Raw genomic sequence first — 19,667 nt, forward strand, 5'->3', positions numbered from 1 at the left:
ACAAATCGCCAATGCGCTGCATGCAGCACTTTGGGGACAATTGCTTTTTGATACTCATTCTATTAAATGGGAATCACGAGCAAATTGCGGTAAACATGCAAACCTTTTTACACCAAAATCGCGAACGTGATTCGCAATTTGTGCTTCTAATGTGAACTAGCCCTAAGAGATACTTGTTTCTGCTCTTAAAGTAGACCTGAACTCCTGCAGAGAAGGAAAACATAGAGAAATCCACCCTGTATGTATTTAGAGAGTTTAGCCTGTCTAATTCCCCTTAATCTGTAACTAATCACCAGAGTAATTTGATCTCTCAGCTGTGTCAGTTAGCTGCCTCAGCAGAGCAGCTAATTTGTAAACACAAGATGTTAACCCTAAGTCTGCTTCCATGAAAGCAGGATGTAGTCAGGTCCACTTTAAGTAAAGCCCAAAGGCACATACACATGTTAAATACTGCAGAGATAGAGACTTGATCCCTTGGCTGACAGTTCTGGGCCCAGTGCTGTACAGACTCATCGTTGGCTTTCAGGCTAGCGATGCATTCTGTTGCTATGGAGAGGGGCTGAGAGCACAGCACATGATATAGCATCACAGAGCTTTTGGGGTGACTAGGAGAGCAATGCATATGATTGACATGATCCACCATTCACTGATGCATCCAGGGGGATTGGGGACCACTTTTCACAAGCAAGGGTGTGTACAAGGTGTTCGTATGAAATCACGCCGGGAGACTGGAGCGCTGGATACAGCCGATATACTGCTTACCCTGCTGCTGCACAAGTCCCGGCGGCGTTAAATACTATTCCCCCTCCAGGTAGACGTGGATGGTGGGGAATGATGTAATTCGGCTGCTAGCTATCGCTGGTGGCAGAATTATTGTGTTTTAAAAGTAACTTCAGCTCTGTGTTCTGCTGGCGCCCAAGTTACTCACTGTGCGCCGCTCTAGCCGTAATTCCTATTACAGTCTACGGTGGTGCTGACTGCGCCCAAATCTCCTGCGCTGGTATTACAGCATTCGAGTACAAGGCCCAAATAAACCCAAGATTGAACAGGGCATATTGTAAAGGCATTCAGGATAATATCATTAATATAAGCACATTATAGAAGCAAAGCAGTGAACAGAATATATCTGCTCTGTGCTAAATGTTCTGCATTACAGCTTGATTCCTCTCCTCTATGGATTCAGCTACCAAGTGGATCAGTCAGGTGTGACTGCGGGGCAGAAAATGTAGTTGCAAGACTCCATTTCCCATAGTCCTTTCATTACAGGAGAAACCATGGGGCAGATATAACAGTTGTGTGAAGAGAACTTTCATTCAGTCATGTGGGGAATAAGGACTGTTTTCCACTGCTAAGCACAATCGCACTGTGTTGCAGTCGCGCAAGCCCTAGTTTCCACTCACAGCGTTTGCATCATGAAACCGCCGTGAACGAAACACAATTGCCCTGAGAATTGCACAACCCAACGACTGCGTTTTGGGGAAAAAACAGTGCGCTAGTGGTAAATGCAGGGCTGTGGAGTCAGTATAACAATCATCCAATTCCGCCCCTCCATTTTATGAAACCGACTCAAAGTACCCAAAATTGCTCAGACTCCTCGATTTCCGACTCCATAGTAATTTTTACAAAGGCTATGGATTTGGTTCAAAAATCATCCGACGACTCAGTTTATGAAACCTCTGACTCCAGGTACCCAAAATTGCTCCGACTCCAACTCCACAGCCCTGGGTAAATGTGCTCTTGCGATCGGCTTTTTGAAACGGATTGCAGCTAGCAGAAAAGGGCCCTAAACAATATATACAGTACAAGCTGACAGGTCAGTTGAAGTGTTGCAGCTTTGCATGAGATTTAGACTTGCAATCAACCATGTCTTATTTGTATGACGGTTTTGCACCATTCCACCAGTATTTCTCATGTAAAACTAGTGCAAAAGTAAATAGTGATTTTACTCTCAGAACGCACGCAGATTAGTTTCTTCCAGTTGTGATTAAATGGGTAGGAAATAAGAAGAAAATATCATAGCATTGATAAGCCTTCCCCATGTATCCACATGAGGAAATGGCCCCTGGTACCTCACAGGAAGTGTGTGGGGAATGATTAGGAGAGCACTCTTCCAGCAGGAAGTAACAGGCAGTCTTGTATGGACAGGTGAATAGCTGATTTTCCTGTTGCATAGCCTTGTAGCGCTGCAGGCCACTCACAGACCTTGATACTAACGTTTCTGCATTTGGGTATAAGCAGGCGGAGCAGTGCTTTTCAGAGCTTCTAGATTTGGGCGCAGCCAAAGACTACAATAGGAATCATTCCTATTGCAATCGCTGGAAGCCGAATTATTTCATTCCTCCGCTATCCATGGTGGCCTGGAGGGGGAATAGTAATTAAAACGGCCCGGACCTGTGCAGAAGCAGGATCAGCCGTATAACAGCTGTATCCTGCGCCCAAGTCTACCGGCGCCGATTTCAAATGTACTCATAAGCAGGTACAACATATGCAACCGATGCTTTTTTCTAAACTTAAAATACAAGAAATCGTGTGGACGACTAGTTTATATGTTTGTGGAAGTACAATAAATATTTAAAGGATACCAGAGCTAAAGATATTTGGAGAAACGGGGGAGCAGGCATGTATGGGAAGCTGTCCTGCTGCCATACACACCCCCCCCCCCCCTTCTCCTCCGACTCCCTTATCTCCTTCCTAAATGCCCCCTGGCAACCTCTTCCGGGTCGGGCACTAGTGGATATCCAGAAGCTATCCTGTAACCATAGTTTAAAGGGACACTTAAGCCAGGAATAAAAAAAACAGTTTTACTTGCCTGGGGCTTCTACCAGCCCCCTGCAGCCGTCTTGTGCTCTCACTCACTCACGGAGCCTCCGGTTCCGCAGCCGCCAGCTAGTTTCGTTTTTCGCTGACGGAGTTGGTGGGCTTTCTGCGCTTTCGCAGGCCTGGCCACGCTTATCCTTCATGTTCCTGTCCTCAATAGCATCCTGCACAGGCGCAGGACGCTATTGTGGACGGGAACTCGATGAAAAATACACGTGGCCAGGCCAGTTGTGCCTGTCAGCGAAAACAAAACTAGCTGGCGACGTGGGACAGGAAGATCCGTAAGGACTGCAAGGGCATGGGACGGCTGGAGGGTGCTGGTAGAAGCCCCAGGAAAGTAAAACTGATTTTTTTTCCCCTGGCTTAAGTGTCCCTTTAAGGAAACTTAGTTAAATACGACCGAACCGTGACGATTGTTAGTTTTGAGTGATCGCCATGATGGACCACATTGCAAACGATAATTCATCATTTGCACCCTGTCCGCATTATGCTGATCGTGATAATGAAAGATTGGGGAACGACTGTTCACCATCTTTCCGTAGGTACTTAGCTTACTGATAGAGAGAAGTGTGATTTTAGACCGTTTGCTCTTCGGAAGCCAGTGGGCGTAAATGTTTGATTAGGTGAATTAATCTGCTGTATTATTGGGGGGAGGGGGGGGGGGGGTGCACAGCTGAAGTAAGAGGAATATGGAGGCTGACATATTTGTTTCCTTTTAAACAATACCAGTTGCCTGGCTATCCTTCTGATCCTCTGTCTGTAATACTTTTAGCCATAGACCCTGAAAAATTTTACGGGTCAGGTGCTCTGACTGAACTCTGACTGGATTAGCCTTCTACTTGTTTCAGGTGTGTATCAGATACAACTGCAGCCAAAGAGATCAGCAGGACTGCCAGGCAACTAGTATTGTTTAAAAGGAAATAAATATGGCAGCCCCCATATCTCTATCAGTTAAAGGGATACTGTAGGGGGGTAGGGGGAAAATGAGCTGAACTTACCAGGGGCTTCTAATGGTCCCCCGCAGACATCCTGTGTTGGCGCAGCCACTCCCCAATGCTCCGGCCCCGCCTCCGGTTCACTTCTGGAATTTCTGACTTTAAAGTCAGAAAACCACTGCGCCTGCGTTGCTGTGTCCTCGCTCCTGCTGATGTCACCAGGAGTGTACTGCGCAGACACAGACCATACTGGGCCTGCGCTGTGCGCTCTTGATGACATCAGCGGGATCGAGGACACGGCAACGCAGGCACAGTGGTTTTCTGACTTTAAAGTCAGAAATTCCAGAAGTGAACCGGAGGCGGGGCCGGAGCATCGGTGAGCAGCTGCGCGGGCACAGGATGTCTGCGGGGGACCATTAGAAGCCCCGGGTAAGTTCAGCTCATTTTCCCCCGACCCCCCTACAGTATCCCTTTAAGGTTTCCTTGAGGCCACTTGCAAGCTGCGTCGCCCCACTCTTCTGCGCCACTTCACCACTGCAAGGGCCATGGAAGTCTTTGGAGACTTGCACAGTTGACACGGTGCACTAGAAGTATCAAAATTGATGCAATACTAAAGCAAAGTCTGCAGCGCGTTACCACATAGTCTGTGCCTGCCGTACAGATTATGCAGCAATGCAAGACAGTGGGCGACGCAGCAAGGGCTTGATTCACAAAGTAGTGATAAGCTTAGCGGCGCGTGTACAGGTTTGCGCGCATAACAGTAAAGGTTTGCACGCATTAACTTTCCTGTTCACGCGCTAACATATGGGTTAGCGCGAGAACGGGGAAAGTTAATGCGTGCAAACCTTTACTGTTATGCGCGCAAACCTGTACGCGCGCTAACCCGCACGTTAAGCGTATCACGGCCGTGATAGCATTTATCACGGCTTTGTAAATTGAGCCCCAAGTGTGCATAACGGGAGCGTGGACTAATGGGAATATCGGTAACTTACTTCACGACCAGCAGGGATTATGGCACTAGCCCAGCAGGGGCTACCTTTTAGCCGCACTGTGGCGCAGGGTCATATGAGCGAAGCAGGTGGTTCGGTGCACGAAGCTCACTGACGGGGGCTGAAACCAGGCGCCCCATAGCAGCATTGTAATGCTGCGAGGGGCGCGTAATGGTCATTCGGGGCTCCGGGGAGTTTAGTGGCAGCCGGGAGAGCCGTCATTCAGCTTTCCCGGCGCCCAACTCGCCGACAACACGATATGTACGCCATATGAAGACTGATTTCTGAGATGCGGTGCTTGCACCACTATTAGGTGTGCAGCCAGCCTCAAGGAGTTTGCAAAGCTGTTTGTTTTTGAGATGACGCAGAATACTTAAATTCCTCATAATCCATTTCTGTGAGCGGAGCTATTATGTAATCAGTGTTTCTATAGCTACTGTTCAACACCTTGCGCTGACAGAGGCAGCAGCCAAGCATTGAAGACAAAGACATTTACAGATAGCCCCAATATATGCCACTTGGCCACCAGGACTGAAGGTAACCTTTCCTCTGACACTACATGCTTTAATGTATGCGGCCAGCGTGGGAATGTACTGACTGAGGTAAACTCCTTTAACCTTTCACCTACTTTAGTCAGAATAATGTAAGATGTTTTCTGATTGGTTACTTAGTGCTGTGTGGCTTGCTAATGTGTGAATGACTCAGACCAGCAGGAATCAAACAGTTCCCATGATGCAATAGGCTTTTCCTTGTGTTCCTCCTTGTCTCAGGGCTTGTTCGCACTATGAGGTATAATCACTAAATTGCGGTAAGCAGAACACGTGCGTAAAGCCTTATTTCACGATGAATAGAGTGTAAGGTGTTGCATGTAATATACGCATCGTGCGGTAAGAGTTTACACGTTATTCGTAATACCGCAGTTTAGTGAATACACCTGTTCTTGTGGTGCTGTCTGTTATGATTCAGTGCACATCGTATGCGATCTCCATGGCAACGTAAAAATTCATGGACTCTCATGTCTCTGTTCACAGTAAAGAGCGCGTTCCTGTAAGGTGTGATGTAATGCGTCCAATAGCATTTCAGCGTACAACGCACGTGATCTCCTGACTGGCTGTATTGCAGCCGACACCTGTGTTATAATGAATCTCACGGCGCATGCTGTTAGGATAGGAATTTTATAGTGTAATTGGGCCTTACAGTGTTTTTCCCCCATAATATACATTCAATAGCATGACATGGTGCAGTAGTCGTGAGCAGCATCTCATTGGCTGTCTCCTCTGGTAATCGACAATAAGGTGCCCATTCATGGTACAGATTTTAGTAAACAATCTAATTTAGACCAGATTATTCTGATTGTTTGTTTTTTTGCAAAACTCTTTCACGGGTAAATCATTGAAAATCATATCTGACCTATTAATTGCATATAAAATTGTGCCTGATTTGGGGATTTAAAGGACACTCTTGCATAACACATACTTCATATGCCTGTAATATTATCTGAATCTTAAAATAGCAGACATGATTACTATTCTTTTTTAAATGTTACCTTTTCCACATACATCCACGTATATACTCGCATATAAGCCGACCCGCATATAAGCCGACCCCCCAACTTTTCCCTGAAAAAACTGGGAAAAATGATTGACCCCCATATAAGCCGGGGGTAGGAAATGCTGGATTGGTGCAGCCCCCCAGTGTGTCCCAGTATAGCTAGTATAGTGCCCAGTATAGGTAGGTAGTGTCCAGTATAGCTAGTATAGTGCCCAGTATAGCTAGTAAAGTGCCCAGTATAGCCAGTATAGTGCCCAGTATAGCGCCCAGTATGGGTAGGTAGTGCCTCAGTTTAGCTAGTATAGTGCCCAGTTTAGCTAGTATAGTGCCCAGTTTAGCCAGTATAGTGCCCCAGTTTAGCTAGTATAGTGCCCAGTTTAGCTAGTATAGTGCCCAGTTTAGCCAATATAGTGCCCAGTTTAGCCAATATAGTGCCCAGTTTAGCCAATATAGTGCCCAGTTTAGCTAGTATAGTGCCCAGTTTAGCCAGTATAGTGCCCAGTTTAGCCAGTATAGTGCCCAGTTTAGCTAGTTTAGTGCCCAGTTTAGCTAGTTTAGTGCCCAGTTTAGCCAGTATAGTGCCCAGTTTAGCCAGTATAGTGCCCAGTTTAGCCAGTATAGTGCCCAGCATAGGTAGGTAGTACTCCCGGCTCCCCCCTCCCCCTCCCCGCCGCTGCTATTACCTGCAGGCAGCGGCCGCTTCCTAATCCGCGTTCCTCTTCTTAAACTTTTCAGCGTGTATCACAGCAGCGCGCCCGGCGCTGCTGCTGTGACGATGCAGAGTGCAGGAAAGAGCGCGGCTCCCTATAACGGCGATCTGTATCGCCGTTACCAAGGGAACCGCTCTTTCCTGCCCCTGCATCGTCACAGCAGCAGCGCCGGGCGCGCTGCTGTGATACACGCTGAAAAGTTTAAGAAGAGGAACGCGGATTAGGAAGCGGCCGCTGCCTGCAGGTAATAGCAGTGGCGGCCAGGGGGGGAGCGGGGAGGGGGGGGAGCGGGGCGCGGAACACCCACCACCCACCACTATACCACCAGGGAAGACTCGCATACAAGCCGACCCCCCCCCCCCCCCCCCCCCCAACTTTTGACCCCCTTTTTGGGGGTCAAAAATTCGGCTTGTATGCGAGTATATACGGTAGTTGATTTCTTTGCTTTTTTTTTTGCCTGTGTGGGTGCATTTTGATGGTGGTCTCAGCACTTTGCCCGAAACAGGGAGCATTTGCTGCATTTTGTGCCTGAAGTGCATTGCATTGCATTGCATTACCTTTCAACTTTCAGTAGAGAGACAAGACAAATGACCTTTATAGTCCACTTTTCTCAAGGCGTAATCAAAGTGCCAAAGATGCAGCCACTAGGACGCCCTCAATAGGCAGTCGCCGTGTTAGAGAGTCTTGCCCAAGGTCTCCGACTGAATAGGTGCTGGCTTACTGAACAGGAAGAGCCGAGATTCGAACCCTGGTCCCCTGTGTCAGAGGCAGAACCCTTAACCAGTACACTAGAGTTAGACTGAACCTGAAGTGGGAGTGAAACTATTGAACTTATTATATTACCATGCGTATATTGGTCATAGTACTCACGCACAACCTTATCTTTATTTTCCTCTTCCTCAGTGTATTGATGTAGTTCCCCTTCCCAAATGCTGTTCCATGTTCAAGAATTTTCCAGGATTCCTGTAATAACAGGAAGTGGGGAAATCCTTCCAAGTTGAAGAGCAGCAAATCCTTTTATTTTTATTTTTTTTGCAGCGTATAGAAGAGTCAGAGGCTCACACTATGCAGAGCTAAAATAAAAACCCTTCCGGCACTGGGCTTTATGCTTCAGGTAAAATAAGTGTGTAATCTCTGCTCTGCTTGTGCATGCTTGCTGAAATCCATCCTTGTCCACCCAAGGTAAACGTGAAAGGGTCATAAAAATTGATTAGCTCTCCATATAAGTACAGGAGATACACCTGTGAAATAATACATTTGTTTATTCAGCGCATGCATTTTATTTGAATATTTTTCTTGCCCAAGATATACTAACGTTCAGGGCTGTAGAGTGGGAGCAATTTTGGGTACCTGGAGTCGGTGGTTTCAATAAACTGGGGAATCTGAGTTGCATGATTTTTGTGCCGACTCAACAGCCCTGCTAAAATGTTACTCCAAGTTTATGGAAACCAATGAAAACCCTTCATTACAGGACATCCGTATTGCAAGAATTTCAGCAGACTCTGTGTTGGGCAGTAATCCAAAGTAGGGTCCCCACACAGACAGGTTGAAGGAACCAACAATTTATTGTTTCATGCAAAAATCACATAGGCATATGACCGTCACACCTACGATCGTTTCGGGGCTACAGAGGGGGTCCCCTTTGACAAGGCAGAATAACAGACTGTGATACAGTGTCCAGCACTGACAGGTACCTTGCTTAAGTTGTGCAGTCCTTGGGAATCGTCAATAGATCTGTGTTGGGCAGGTCTTTTCATTGTGCATCTAGCACAGGTGTAGTGATGAGGAATGTACATGGGCACATAGCCAAAATTGCTCCGACTCATCGACTCCGACTCCTTAGTCTAATTTTTACAAAGGCTATGGATTTGGTTCAAAAATCATCCGACTCCGACCCCTCAGTTTATTGAAGACTCTGACTCCAGGTACCCAAAATTGCTCCAACTCCTCGACTCCACAGCCTTGTTTTTTTCCAATTTGGGGATGATCAAGTCATTATAGAACTGAAATTTAATTTTAGCATTTCCTAATGGGAAGATACTGTTGAGGTTTTGTCACTTCATGCATTTTGAACAATAACTTGAGCAATTATCTGTATATAGCGAGTCTCATTGTGCTAAGGTGATGTAGTGTATGTGGAGATAATTTTACCTCCTGTAAAAATTTCTTGTCTGTCTCAGTAAGCCAGTTTTCAGTAAATATTACCCATACATATACATGTCTGAGTATTCAATTTATTTGAATTGACTGACCCAGCCTTTCCAAAAATTCAAGGTTATAGAGCTGGAGTTAACACCAAGGGTTATTGGAAGTATCCTTGAGGACCTTTGGCCCTTTTGTCCTCCCATGCTGTTTATCTGGGAAAACCGTTCTTTTCTTCTGATCATAGATGGGCTAGAGCCAAGCTGAAGAGCTCAGGCATCCAGTGATTGTGACCTCCAAATGGACCTATCATGCCCTGGTATTAAAACTGGCAAAGTACCTTCGAGCTCCGTACTAGATTGCATCTTGAAATAAGTGTGGCATGGCAGGAAGCACCTGTAAGCAGAAACCGAGGCTACAAAGTCTTCAGGACCGCTTTGCTGTAGGGTTATGAAAGTTTGATGGTTGCTCAATCACTAATAAAATGGAGGAAATGAGAGCAGTGGTGGTATTATAAAGGCAGGACATGCAAAATCTATGGCAGCATGCTGCTCAAGCACAGCAAAGGATGTCTCATCAGGTGACTCCATTTTCTGGCCAGATCAGAGCTACAGGTGTTGGAAACTACACATAAACAAAATGGCTAGGATTCCTGGAGAAGCGGCTCCTGCGGCAGACAACTATCCAGATTATGGGAATGCCTAAAGAGGTGCAATGTAGAAGGATTTGTGGAGCTAGGATAATTTAGGATCTTGGGGTTTCTCATACACAATCATTTTTGTATAAACCCTCCACCAGAAGCACCATTCAGACTCCTCACAGTTCACTTATTGAATTGTAAGAAAGACACCTTTTTGAGATAATTAATTTTATTTTACATGTATTTTAAAGGCAATAAGAAGAGAAAAGTTGTAAAAAATAATTAATTCTCAATTTTCTGTCTTTTGTAGTTTTAAAAAACCCACACATTTTATTTGTCCTGGCTATCACTGCAATTAAGTTTTTTTTTTGTCCCTAGCACAATGTATGACAACGACAATATTTTATTTGGAAATAAAGGTATATTTTTTCCGGTTTGTGTTTCTTTATACCGTATATACTTGTGTATAAGCCTAATTTTCAGCTCAAAAAATGTGCTGAAAAGTTACCCCCTCGGCTTATATGGGAGTCAGTGGAGGAGAACGGATGGTGGAGCAGATTTTGTTACTGGCAGAGGAGCGTAAGGATTATGCACTAGTGATGCTGCTCTGGCTAGCTAGTTCCCTGCTTTGTCCATGCCCCCCATCCCCTGAAACATGGTGTGCAACGTGTGCTTCTCAAGGCTACCTGTATCCCCCCTGGCTTTTGGAGCGGAACGTGCAAGCAACGTGGCAGCTGTTCAATGATCAGGGATTCTTCCTGTGTGGCAATCTCTGTGTCTTATCTACAACATCATCTAGTGGCGTCTTGAGACACAGCTGTATGATCTTTGGGTCACATCTGGCTCAGTGTTCTCCCCAGGCTCTTTTAGCCGGGTGCTTCACCCGGCTAGTTTTGGTTAGCACCCGGCTGTTATCAGCTCACCTCCTCCTATGCTGTGAGCAGAGTTGTGCACAGAAGCACCGGCCCTGCATTCTCTCATTTTGCCCCACCCGGCTACTATTTTATGCCACCCGGCTACTATTTCATCCCACCCGGCTAGAAATAATTTCTGGGGAGGACACTGTGGCTATGGGGAGGGGGGTTGACTTTTACTGTGGGCACATCTGGCTACTGTGGAGGAGGCTATACTGGGGCGGGGGCTTATATGCGAGTCAATAACTTTTTACTGGTTTCTGAGAAAAAAGTGGGTATGGCTTATATGCGAGTATATACAGTAATTATTAATATTGTAGCCTACTGGATTTCTGCCTGGCCACATGGAAAGCAGTACTGCCTATTTCTGTGACCTTAAGAGAAGTTAAACTCTTGAGGAGCAGGTTCTGGCAGGGAGCACCCGTTGCAGAATCGCCAGCGTTTCTCAAAAGTGTGGAAAACTCAAGCGTTATTGCACACAATAGAAATCTGAGTCACATAGTAAAATGCATATCTCTGCTTTTTGCACAACTAGCCATGTATTTTGCTTACTGTATGTGAATCGCATGCGATTTGCATACAATGTCTACCTATGCATTTTGCATGTGTTTTTTAATAAAAAAAGATACTGTATTTTTTTTCTATTGAATAACGGAGAATATTGAAAAAAAAAACACAAGCACACCAACAATGCATGGAGAGGCGGAGAAGGGGCATTCCTAACTCCAGAGGGGGTGTTTTGCGGGAGTGCTTTTCCTGCTAAGGACGCTCTTTCCTCATCAGGCTACTGACAACCTTGGGTGCACTTAAAAAGGAATAGAGCAGAAGCCCCCTGGCTAGAATCTTCTCTGAATAGCAGTGTCAGTGGGACAACTTTCTGAATGGGTCTTTGTACTCTAGCGGTGTGAGTGTGTATTGGTGCTATAATGCAGTGTTCTCCAAAGGCTCTTTTAGCCGGGTGCTCCACCCTGCTAGTTTGGGTGAGCACCCGGCTGTCAGCGGCTAACCTCCTCCTATTCTGTAAGCAGAGTTGCACATAGAGGCAATTCTCTCATCTCGCCCCATCCGGCTATTTTTTTTCATGCCACCTGGCTACTATTTCATGCTACCCGGCTGGAAAATTCTGTGGAGAACACTCGAGGGCAGTGGTTGCAAACCTTTTCGAGACTGAGTGCCTAAACTTCAACTCAAAAGTCTCTTGTAAAGTGCCAACACGCCATTTTGAACAAAATGACACCCCCCCTCAGAAGAGATGACAAACACCAGGCCATCAAACCTGCAGTGACCAGATTCTTCTGGGTTCAACGCGCGGGGAGGGAGGGTGCGTGCGGAAAAATGGGCGTGGTCATGACATTGTATGGGTGGAGCTAATGTAATGATGTAACAGCGAGCATAAGAAAGCAGTGTTTCCACCATGATGTAGTGAAACGAGGATTCGTATCATGAGTGTGCAGAAACTGTGTGATGCTATTTATTAGTATACCGTAACCCCAAAGCAGTAAATATAGCCAACTATGACCATTAAATAATAAATGCAGCAAGTTACCCCAGACTAAGCAATGAGTGCAGCATTTCACCAGAAAATAAACGCAATGTGGGCAGCTTTTCACCTGCAAAAAAAAATGTACTCACCTGACAGTCTCCTCTCCTGGCCGGACTCTGGCGCGCAGCTCCCTGGACGACTCCTGCAGTCTCCTGCACTGAATGCAATAGCAGGGCTACGGGAAGATGGCGCCCGAAGCCCTGTACTGGAGACACAAATAGTCTCCAGTGCAGGGCTTCGAACGCCATCTTCCCATAGCCCTGCAGGCTGGAGAGGGGCTGCGGGCTATGAACTGGAGCGGCGTCTATTAGACTCCTCGGCCAGTTAAATTTCCCGGGACATAGCGCAGCAACGATGGCGTGCCTGCCGATGAGGCTACGCATGCCGGGTCTGGCATGCGTGCCATAGGTTCGCCATCGCTGCTCTAGTGATATGCTGAAAATAACAAATTATACGCTGTACTGCTGAGTCATTTAGGGAACATCATCCTCATCAACATTATCTGTAATCTGATCTTTCTATAAATCGTAGAATAATAACACCCCCACCCCAAAAGCTCCCTCCTATTAGTCCCAACAGTTGTTTGCATTTTTCGTATTTTTTTGACCCATAAGACACTGACGTATAAGACTCACTTGGGTTTAGAGGGGGGGGGGGGGGGATATAACCCTAGGTGCGTCTGTGGTGCAGGGGCGTCTTATGGACCGCTCCCCCTAAGGCCTCGTTCATATCGGCCGTTTCTGTGCGCTTTTCACAGCGCACTGCCCTGGGCGATCAGCAAGGTATTGATTTTCCCCTGTAACTAAATGTAGCTGGTTCACATCTATGCGCCGCTCAGCGTTACAAAAACGTAGTGTTACATGCATTTCTGTGCACTGAGCTGTAAAGCGCACATCAATGCAAGTGAATGGGTGCGCTTTTTTTGGCGCACAGAAGCGCGTACAAACACATAGAAGCGCATGCGTTTTTTACCCCTAATTGAAGAAAAAAATACATTTACATACAAAAACAAAGTTTTATTGACAGCTGCTGCTGCTACAGTAAGCAAAACGCGTTTTAAAAAAGCACAACGCACAAACACGCACTAAAGCGCGCACAAGCGCATGTGTTTTTTACCACGCGCTTTCACACGTTTTTCAGCGCAGCAGATGTGAACGAGGCCTACGACGTTTATCTAAGCTACACTGACCAGCTACGCCAACTCCTACTACACTGATTCCCTTACCCCTGCAACCCCCATACACTACACTACCCTAACCCCTATGCCCACTAGCTATACTACACTAACCTCTGAAGCTATGCTACGCTACGCTTCACTGACCCCTGCTGCCTACACCAACTACAGTACACTTCACTAACCCCTTACACCCACCAGCTACAGACACTACACTAAACCGCTGTGTCACATCTTAATAACAACAAGTTTGCTTTATAAAAAATTAACATTTTAATTTTTTTTACCAATTACTGTACCTCTAAATAAAATATTTACGCAATAGATAACCTTTAATATGGTTGCGGGAATGGCAGACACTTCTTATGTGGGACTTGGGAGAAGGGGAAAGTCCTCATCAAAAAGAATCCAAAAATGATATACTTTATATACACAATTGAGAAACTCTCTTGGGGGTTAAAACAAATGTGGCCACTAACTTTTTCCCTAGCATTGTCCACTCCACAAGCCTGACTTATATTGTTGGTGTTCAAGTTCATGTTGTGGAAATTCAGAAACCTGAATCCGCGCGTTACCACACTTCAGCACCCAGATAAGTGGACGGGGCAGGGGATGTTTAATTGTTTGCGCTTCATTTGACTCACGTGAAACCAAACGTGTAGTGCAAATAAATGAACTCCACCTTCCCCTGTCCGCATGTCTGGGTGCTGAAGTGTGGTGATGGGCGAATTCTGGTTTCCCGATTTCAATAAACCTGAATTTAAATACCAATGCTAATCACTTATACCCTCTCTATTAGTTCAACCATAGTACCCAATAAGTGAAGCCATACTTCCCCCACACAAACTCAGCTTACATACTTTTCCTTATTCGCCCAAATTACAAGAATACAGTGAAGATGTGCTTACAGTATGGGAATATTCTGTGCAGCAATTTCCCTGCAAGGTCAGGCCTCCCTTATGTTTGATGACTGGTGAGAGAGAATACCATCATGTTGGTGTGCATCCCTTTAACATGCTAGGTGGCTGGAGCCAACAATCTTCTGGAGCAGTCTTCGCTTTGGCTATAAATCCATCTAGACAGGACTGCTACTATGCTGCAGCCATGATGGCCTCCATAGAGTACACAGGCTCATTCAGAATGTTGCCCCACTGATGTGGATTTTCCTCCACAGTGCAGTAGCTGATTCTTACAGCCAGTCATCCTGTCCAGCTATTTTCGATGGCTGAAATGCAGACTGCTCTTGAGGATTTCTGGTTCCTGTCGACTTAGCGGGAAGCATGCCTAAATTCTGGTATTCTCTCTCACCGACCGCCAAACACAGGTGAGACCAGACCTTGCTCCACAGCACATTTCCATACTGCGACCTTACCTTGTCTTCTTGTATCTTACAGTTCCAAACTTGATAGTGGCGCCAGTCACTACAGGAAACCTTTGTTCACCTAATTACTCCTTCATAATTATGGTAGTGTTTAACTGTTTATTGCATCCTTAAAGCCAATGTAAATTGAATTAAAAAAAAAATAAACAAACCTACTTGCCTAAGGCGAGGGGAAAGCTTTGGAGCCTTCCCATTCCTCTCACGGTCCTCTCGTTCCAGTGCTGTTATCTCGTTCCAATCTGCCGCCACATGAGGCTTCGCAAAGTCTTTGGGAGCCCGAGAGCTCCCAAAGATGAGCTGCTCCGTACTATGCATGTGTGAGCCCGCAGTATGGAGCTGTCTGTATTCGGGAGCACTTGGGCTTCCAAAGTCTCACGTGGCGGCAGATCGGTTGAATACTGCCAAAGGTGGTGATAGCGCTGGAACAAGGGCACCAGGAGCGGAAGGGGAAGGCTCTATAGGACTCACAGCCTTCACTCTCTATAGGTAAGTATCTGTGTTCTTTTTTTCAGTTTGGTTGACATTTTACTTTGGTAGTTCAGGCATAACATCCTTCAGATAAGGGCATTCATGACTCCCTTGCAAATTCAGAGCTCAGTGCAGGAGATGTTGGAATTCTCTCTTATGGCTCTGAATAAAGGTCCTCCTGGGTGTCTCATATCTATCTCCTCTTCTCCCTGTGTTCTGTTGTGTTCCACTGACCTCAGCAATAAGGGGTGGGGGTGGTGGTGAATAGTAGCCTGAGAGGACTGCCATGGGAAGACATGGAGCAAGCGAGGTAACTATGATATGTTTGCTATGCTTCCTAAACCTAGCTTTGCATTGTAGGGTGTGGAAGGCCCCAGTATACACCTAGACTTTTTATAATTGATATAATTTTTGAAGGAGAGGGATCTCTGTTTATATGCGAGCTTATACTGCCCTGTTATTACTAAAACTGATCAGGTGCATTTTTGTACAGCATATAGAAATATTTTTTTAAACATTTTTTGTCATTGTGCTCACAATGACTACCTTTTCTAATTGTCTTTTGTTTTGCTGCTTTGCAGGGTTCCTTACTGTAGGTCCTGTCTCCACGTTTAATTAGCTGATGGCTTTGGAAATGGTGGAATTAAGTAAAAACTGCATGTTAAGAATTGGATCTTTCAGGAACCGACTTCAAGAGAGCAAACCAAAGGACAAAGACTTTTCTTGCACTGTTTTAAGCTAAAGCACCTGTGTTTTTCTAAAATTGTTTTGGGGAAAAAAGGAAGTACTGTACAAAGATTTCTCTCACTGCAACCATGAGGGCTTCAATGGAAGCTGCAGATATCGCCATAGTGGCGCTCTACTTTGTTTTGGTGTTATGCTTTGGATTTTTTGCGATGTGGAAGTCGAACAGGAGTACTGTAAGTGGATATTTCCTGGCTGGTCGATCCATGAATTGGGCAGCTATTGGTGCCTCCTTATTTGTAAGCAATATTGGTAGCGAACATTTCATTGGACTCTCAGGATCTGGAGCAGCAAGTGGATTTGCTGTAGGGGCCTGGGAACTCAACGCCCTGTTGCTATTGCAGCTCCTCGGATGGGTCTTCATTCCAGTGTATATCCGCTCTGGAGTGTACACTATGCCAGAATATTTATCTAAGCGTTTTGGTGGACATAGAATCCAAGTGTATTTTGCTGTCCTGTCCTTGATTTTGTATATTTTCACCAAACTTTCTGTAGACTTGTATTCAGGGGCACTGTTTATTCAAGAATCTCTGGGATGGAACCTCTATTTGTCTGTGATTTTGCTCATCGGAATGACGGCACTCCTCACCGTAACGGGAGGTTTGGTGGCTGTCATTTATACAGACACTCTTCAGGCCTGCCTCATGATCATTGGGGCATTGACTTTGACCATCATAAGCTTTGTGGAAATTGGAGGGTTTGAAGAAGTTAAAAGGAGATATATGCTTGCAACACCTAACATCACATCTATCTTGCTGACCCATAACTTTACCAATACCAATTCATGCCACGTCACACCAAAGCCGGATTCACTTCAGATGCTTCGAGAACCCACCGATGAGGACATTCCGTGGCCTGGCTTTCTCCTGGGTCAGACTCCAGCCTCAGTGTGGTATTGGTGTGCAGACCAAGTCATCGTGCAAAGGGTTTTGGCTGCAAAGAACATCTCTCATGCCAAAGGGTCAACTCTTATGGCTGGCTTTTTAAAGATCTTGCCGATGTTTTTAATAGTAATTCCAGGAATGATCTCTAGAATCATGTTTGTTGATGACATAGCTTGCATTAACCCTGAGCACTGTATGGAAGTGTGTGGTAGCAGAGCCGGGTGCTCCAACATTGCCTACCCCCGGTTAGTAATGAAGGTCCTTCCTGTTGGCTTGCGTGGTCTCATGATGGCTGTAATGATTGCAGCTCTTATGAGTGATCTGGACTCCATCTTTAACAGTGCAAGCACCATCTTCACTCTTGACATCTACACATTTATCCGGAAAAGTGCCACCTCTCGAGAGCTCATGATGGTGGGAAGAGTCTTCGTAGCTTTCATGGTGGTCATTAGTATTGCTTGGGTTCCCTTAATTGTGGAAATGCAAGGGGGTCAAATGTACCTTTACATCCAAGAGGTGGCAGACTACCTGACTCCCCCTGTTGCTGCTTTGTTTCTGCTGGGAATATTTTGGAAACGGTGCAATGAACAAGGGGCCTTCTATGGTGGCATGATAGGTTTCATACTGGGGGTCACTCGTCTTATTTTGGCATTTGTTTACCGTGTCCCAGAGTGCAACCTGCCCGATAACAGGCCCAGTTTCATCAAAAATATCCACTACATGTATGTAGCAACTGCACTTTTTTGGATCACTGGGCTCATCGCTGTAGTAGTGAGCCTCCTGACAGCCCCTCCAAAGAAAGAGCAGATCAGAACCACCACCTTCTGGGCATTAAAAAACGTAAAGCAAAAGACATGCAAAGAGGACTCTTACCAAGTATGTGGTAAAAGTTCCACACCTGTCACAGAGAATATTAAACCAGCACTTCTGAATGGGAAGTCAGATGATCATATTAAGAGTGTCCAAACTGAGGACTCCAACCTTTTATTGACTTATATAGATGACTCTAACCCGCTGAGCTCCTTGAGCGTTTCTGAGGCTGAGACGCCGGTGGATTGTTATTCCAATGGGCAAGCAGCTCTTATGGGTCAAATCCCTACCGAAGAGGTTAAAGAGGACCAGAGCCGGTGCTCTAAGTTTGTTGACTGGTTCTGTGGCTACAACAGCAGCTCCTCCAACAAAAGAAACGTGAAGGAGGAGGACGATGAAGCGGTGTGCTTAAAAATGCTAGAAGAAACACCGGCTGTTCAGCGAATTCTCAACACCGGACTGGTCTGTGTATGCTCCGTAGGAGTGTTCATGTTCATATACTTCTCTTTGTAAGGGAAGAATTGGCCTTGTGCAAGGCAACAAGAGCAATCAGCTGACTGACATAAGGCAAAGCCTTTGAAGTGATGGGCACAGTATGGGGCCATTTCATATTTTGAGACATTGTTTACTTCGAAAAGGCCTTCATCCAGCTCATTGATGACCACACCAGAGCACTATCCCATGTGGATTTCCTTAAGGACCAATGTTTAAGTCTACCAAATACGTAATTTATTGTTTTAAAGGAATGTTTACTGGCGGGTAGATCAAGTTAAAATTAGCTTTCTGTACATGGTTCAACAGAAGGAAGTATTTGGCACACCAAATTTTCCTCCATTTTTTTTTTTTTAGAAAACTACCTTGACTTTGCCTTAGTCTTTAATGTGAACTAACTTTACTACAGTGTGTTTCTTAAACTTCAGCTAGTGTTTGTTTTGTTGTTTGTTTGTTTTTATTTAAAAGTAGTAGGGCGGTGCACATGTGAAATATTTTAGCAGAGTGCTAGCTTCCCATCTTTTACGTCTCTAAAGTAAACCTAAAGAGAAAATAGACTGAGATAAACCATTGTATCTGTCCTCCTACTCCTAAAAATTAGTTTTAGATTAGATTAAAGCTGGCCACTAACGGTCCAATTTCTAGCGAAAATTCGTTCGAGCGATCAGAAATTCTGATCGGATTGGTTGTAAATAATCTCCATTGGTGGACACAATCGATTATGAACGAGTGAAGGAAAAAGTCGCCCGAATGAATTTTCGTCGAACGAAAATTTGGATTTTCTTGGTGGTCGTCATAGATAGGAAGCATTGATTGGTTAGTTGATGGTGTATTGAACGATTTTTCGTCCGATCAGAATTTCTGATCACTCGAACGATTTTTTGCTAGAAATTGGACCGTTAGTGGCCAGCTTTAGATATGTTAAACTTGAAAAAAATTGTTTTATTGTTTGCTTTCCGCTCAATAACTAAGGGCTCGTTTCCATGTAGCGCGTTTTCAGCCGTGCTTATGGTAACGCAGGGACAGCAGAGAGTGCATAGACTGCACTGTCTGCTGTTTCCATACATTATTATTATTATTATTATTATTATTATTATTTAGTATTTATATAGTGCCGACATATTACGCAGCGCTGTACAGTGTGTATGTATGTATATATATATATGTATGTATGTATGTATATATTATATATCTTGTCACAGCGCATGGTTGCCTGCAATTTAGGGCGATTGCGTCCGCGATCCCATTCAGTATAATGAAAGAAATCGCTAGCGCTGCCTCTGGGGAGTTTCGTGCAAAGTTGCAAATGGAAACGAGCCCTTAGTCTGTCCAATGTCTTAATAGGTAAAAAGTAAGAAATATTGTCCCCCCCCCCCCCCCCCCCCCCCTTTTTTTTATTTTTTTTTATTTTAATCTGGACTCAGAAGAACAGTTCTCCGCCAGGAAAGTATTGTATGGCTGTAATTCCTCATC

The 19,667-nt window shown here is 45.2% G+C and overlaps 2 protein-coding genes across 2 annotated transcripts in view; both read left to right on the plus strand.

Annotated features, from left to right (window-relative positions):
- Positions 1-19,667, plus strand: part of MRPS6 (mitochondrial ribosomal protein S6) — a 97,758-nt gene that overhangs the window by 13,230 nt on the left and 64,861 nt on the right. The window lies entirely within an intron of this gene.
- SLC5A3 (solute carrier family 5 member 3) lies at positions 15,853-19,224 on the plus strand. Its single transcript, XM_068266064.1, has one exon. It carries the CDS (start codon positions 16,080-16,082, stop codon positions 18,213-18,215), a length of 2,136 nt encoding a protein of 711 aa, XP_068122165.1. The 5' UTR covers positions 15,853-16,079; the 3' UTR covers positions 18,216-19,224.

The sequence above is a fragment of the Hyperolius riggenbachi genome, chromosome 2 (genome assembly GCF_040937935.1).
Source record: "Hyperolius riggenbachi isolate aHypRig1 chromosome 2, aHypRig1.pri, whole genome shotgun sequence".
Taxonomy (NCBI): Eukaryota; Metazoa; Chordata; class Amphibia; order Anura; family Hyperoliidae; genus Hyperolius; species Hyperolius riggenbachi.

Excerpts from the sequence above, each read along its gene's own strand:
- SLC5A3 (XM_068266064.1), top strand. The coding sequence starts at position 16,080 with ATGAGGGCTTCAATGGAAGCTGCAGATATCGCCATAGTGGCGCTCTAC.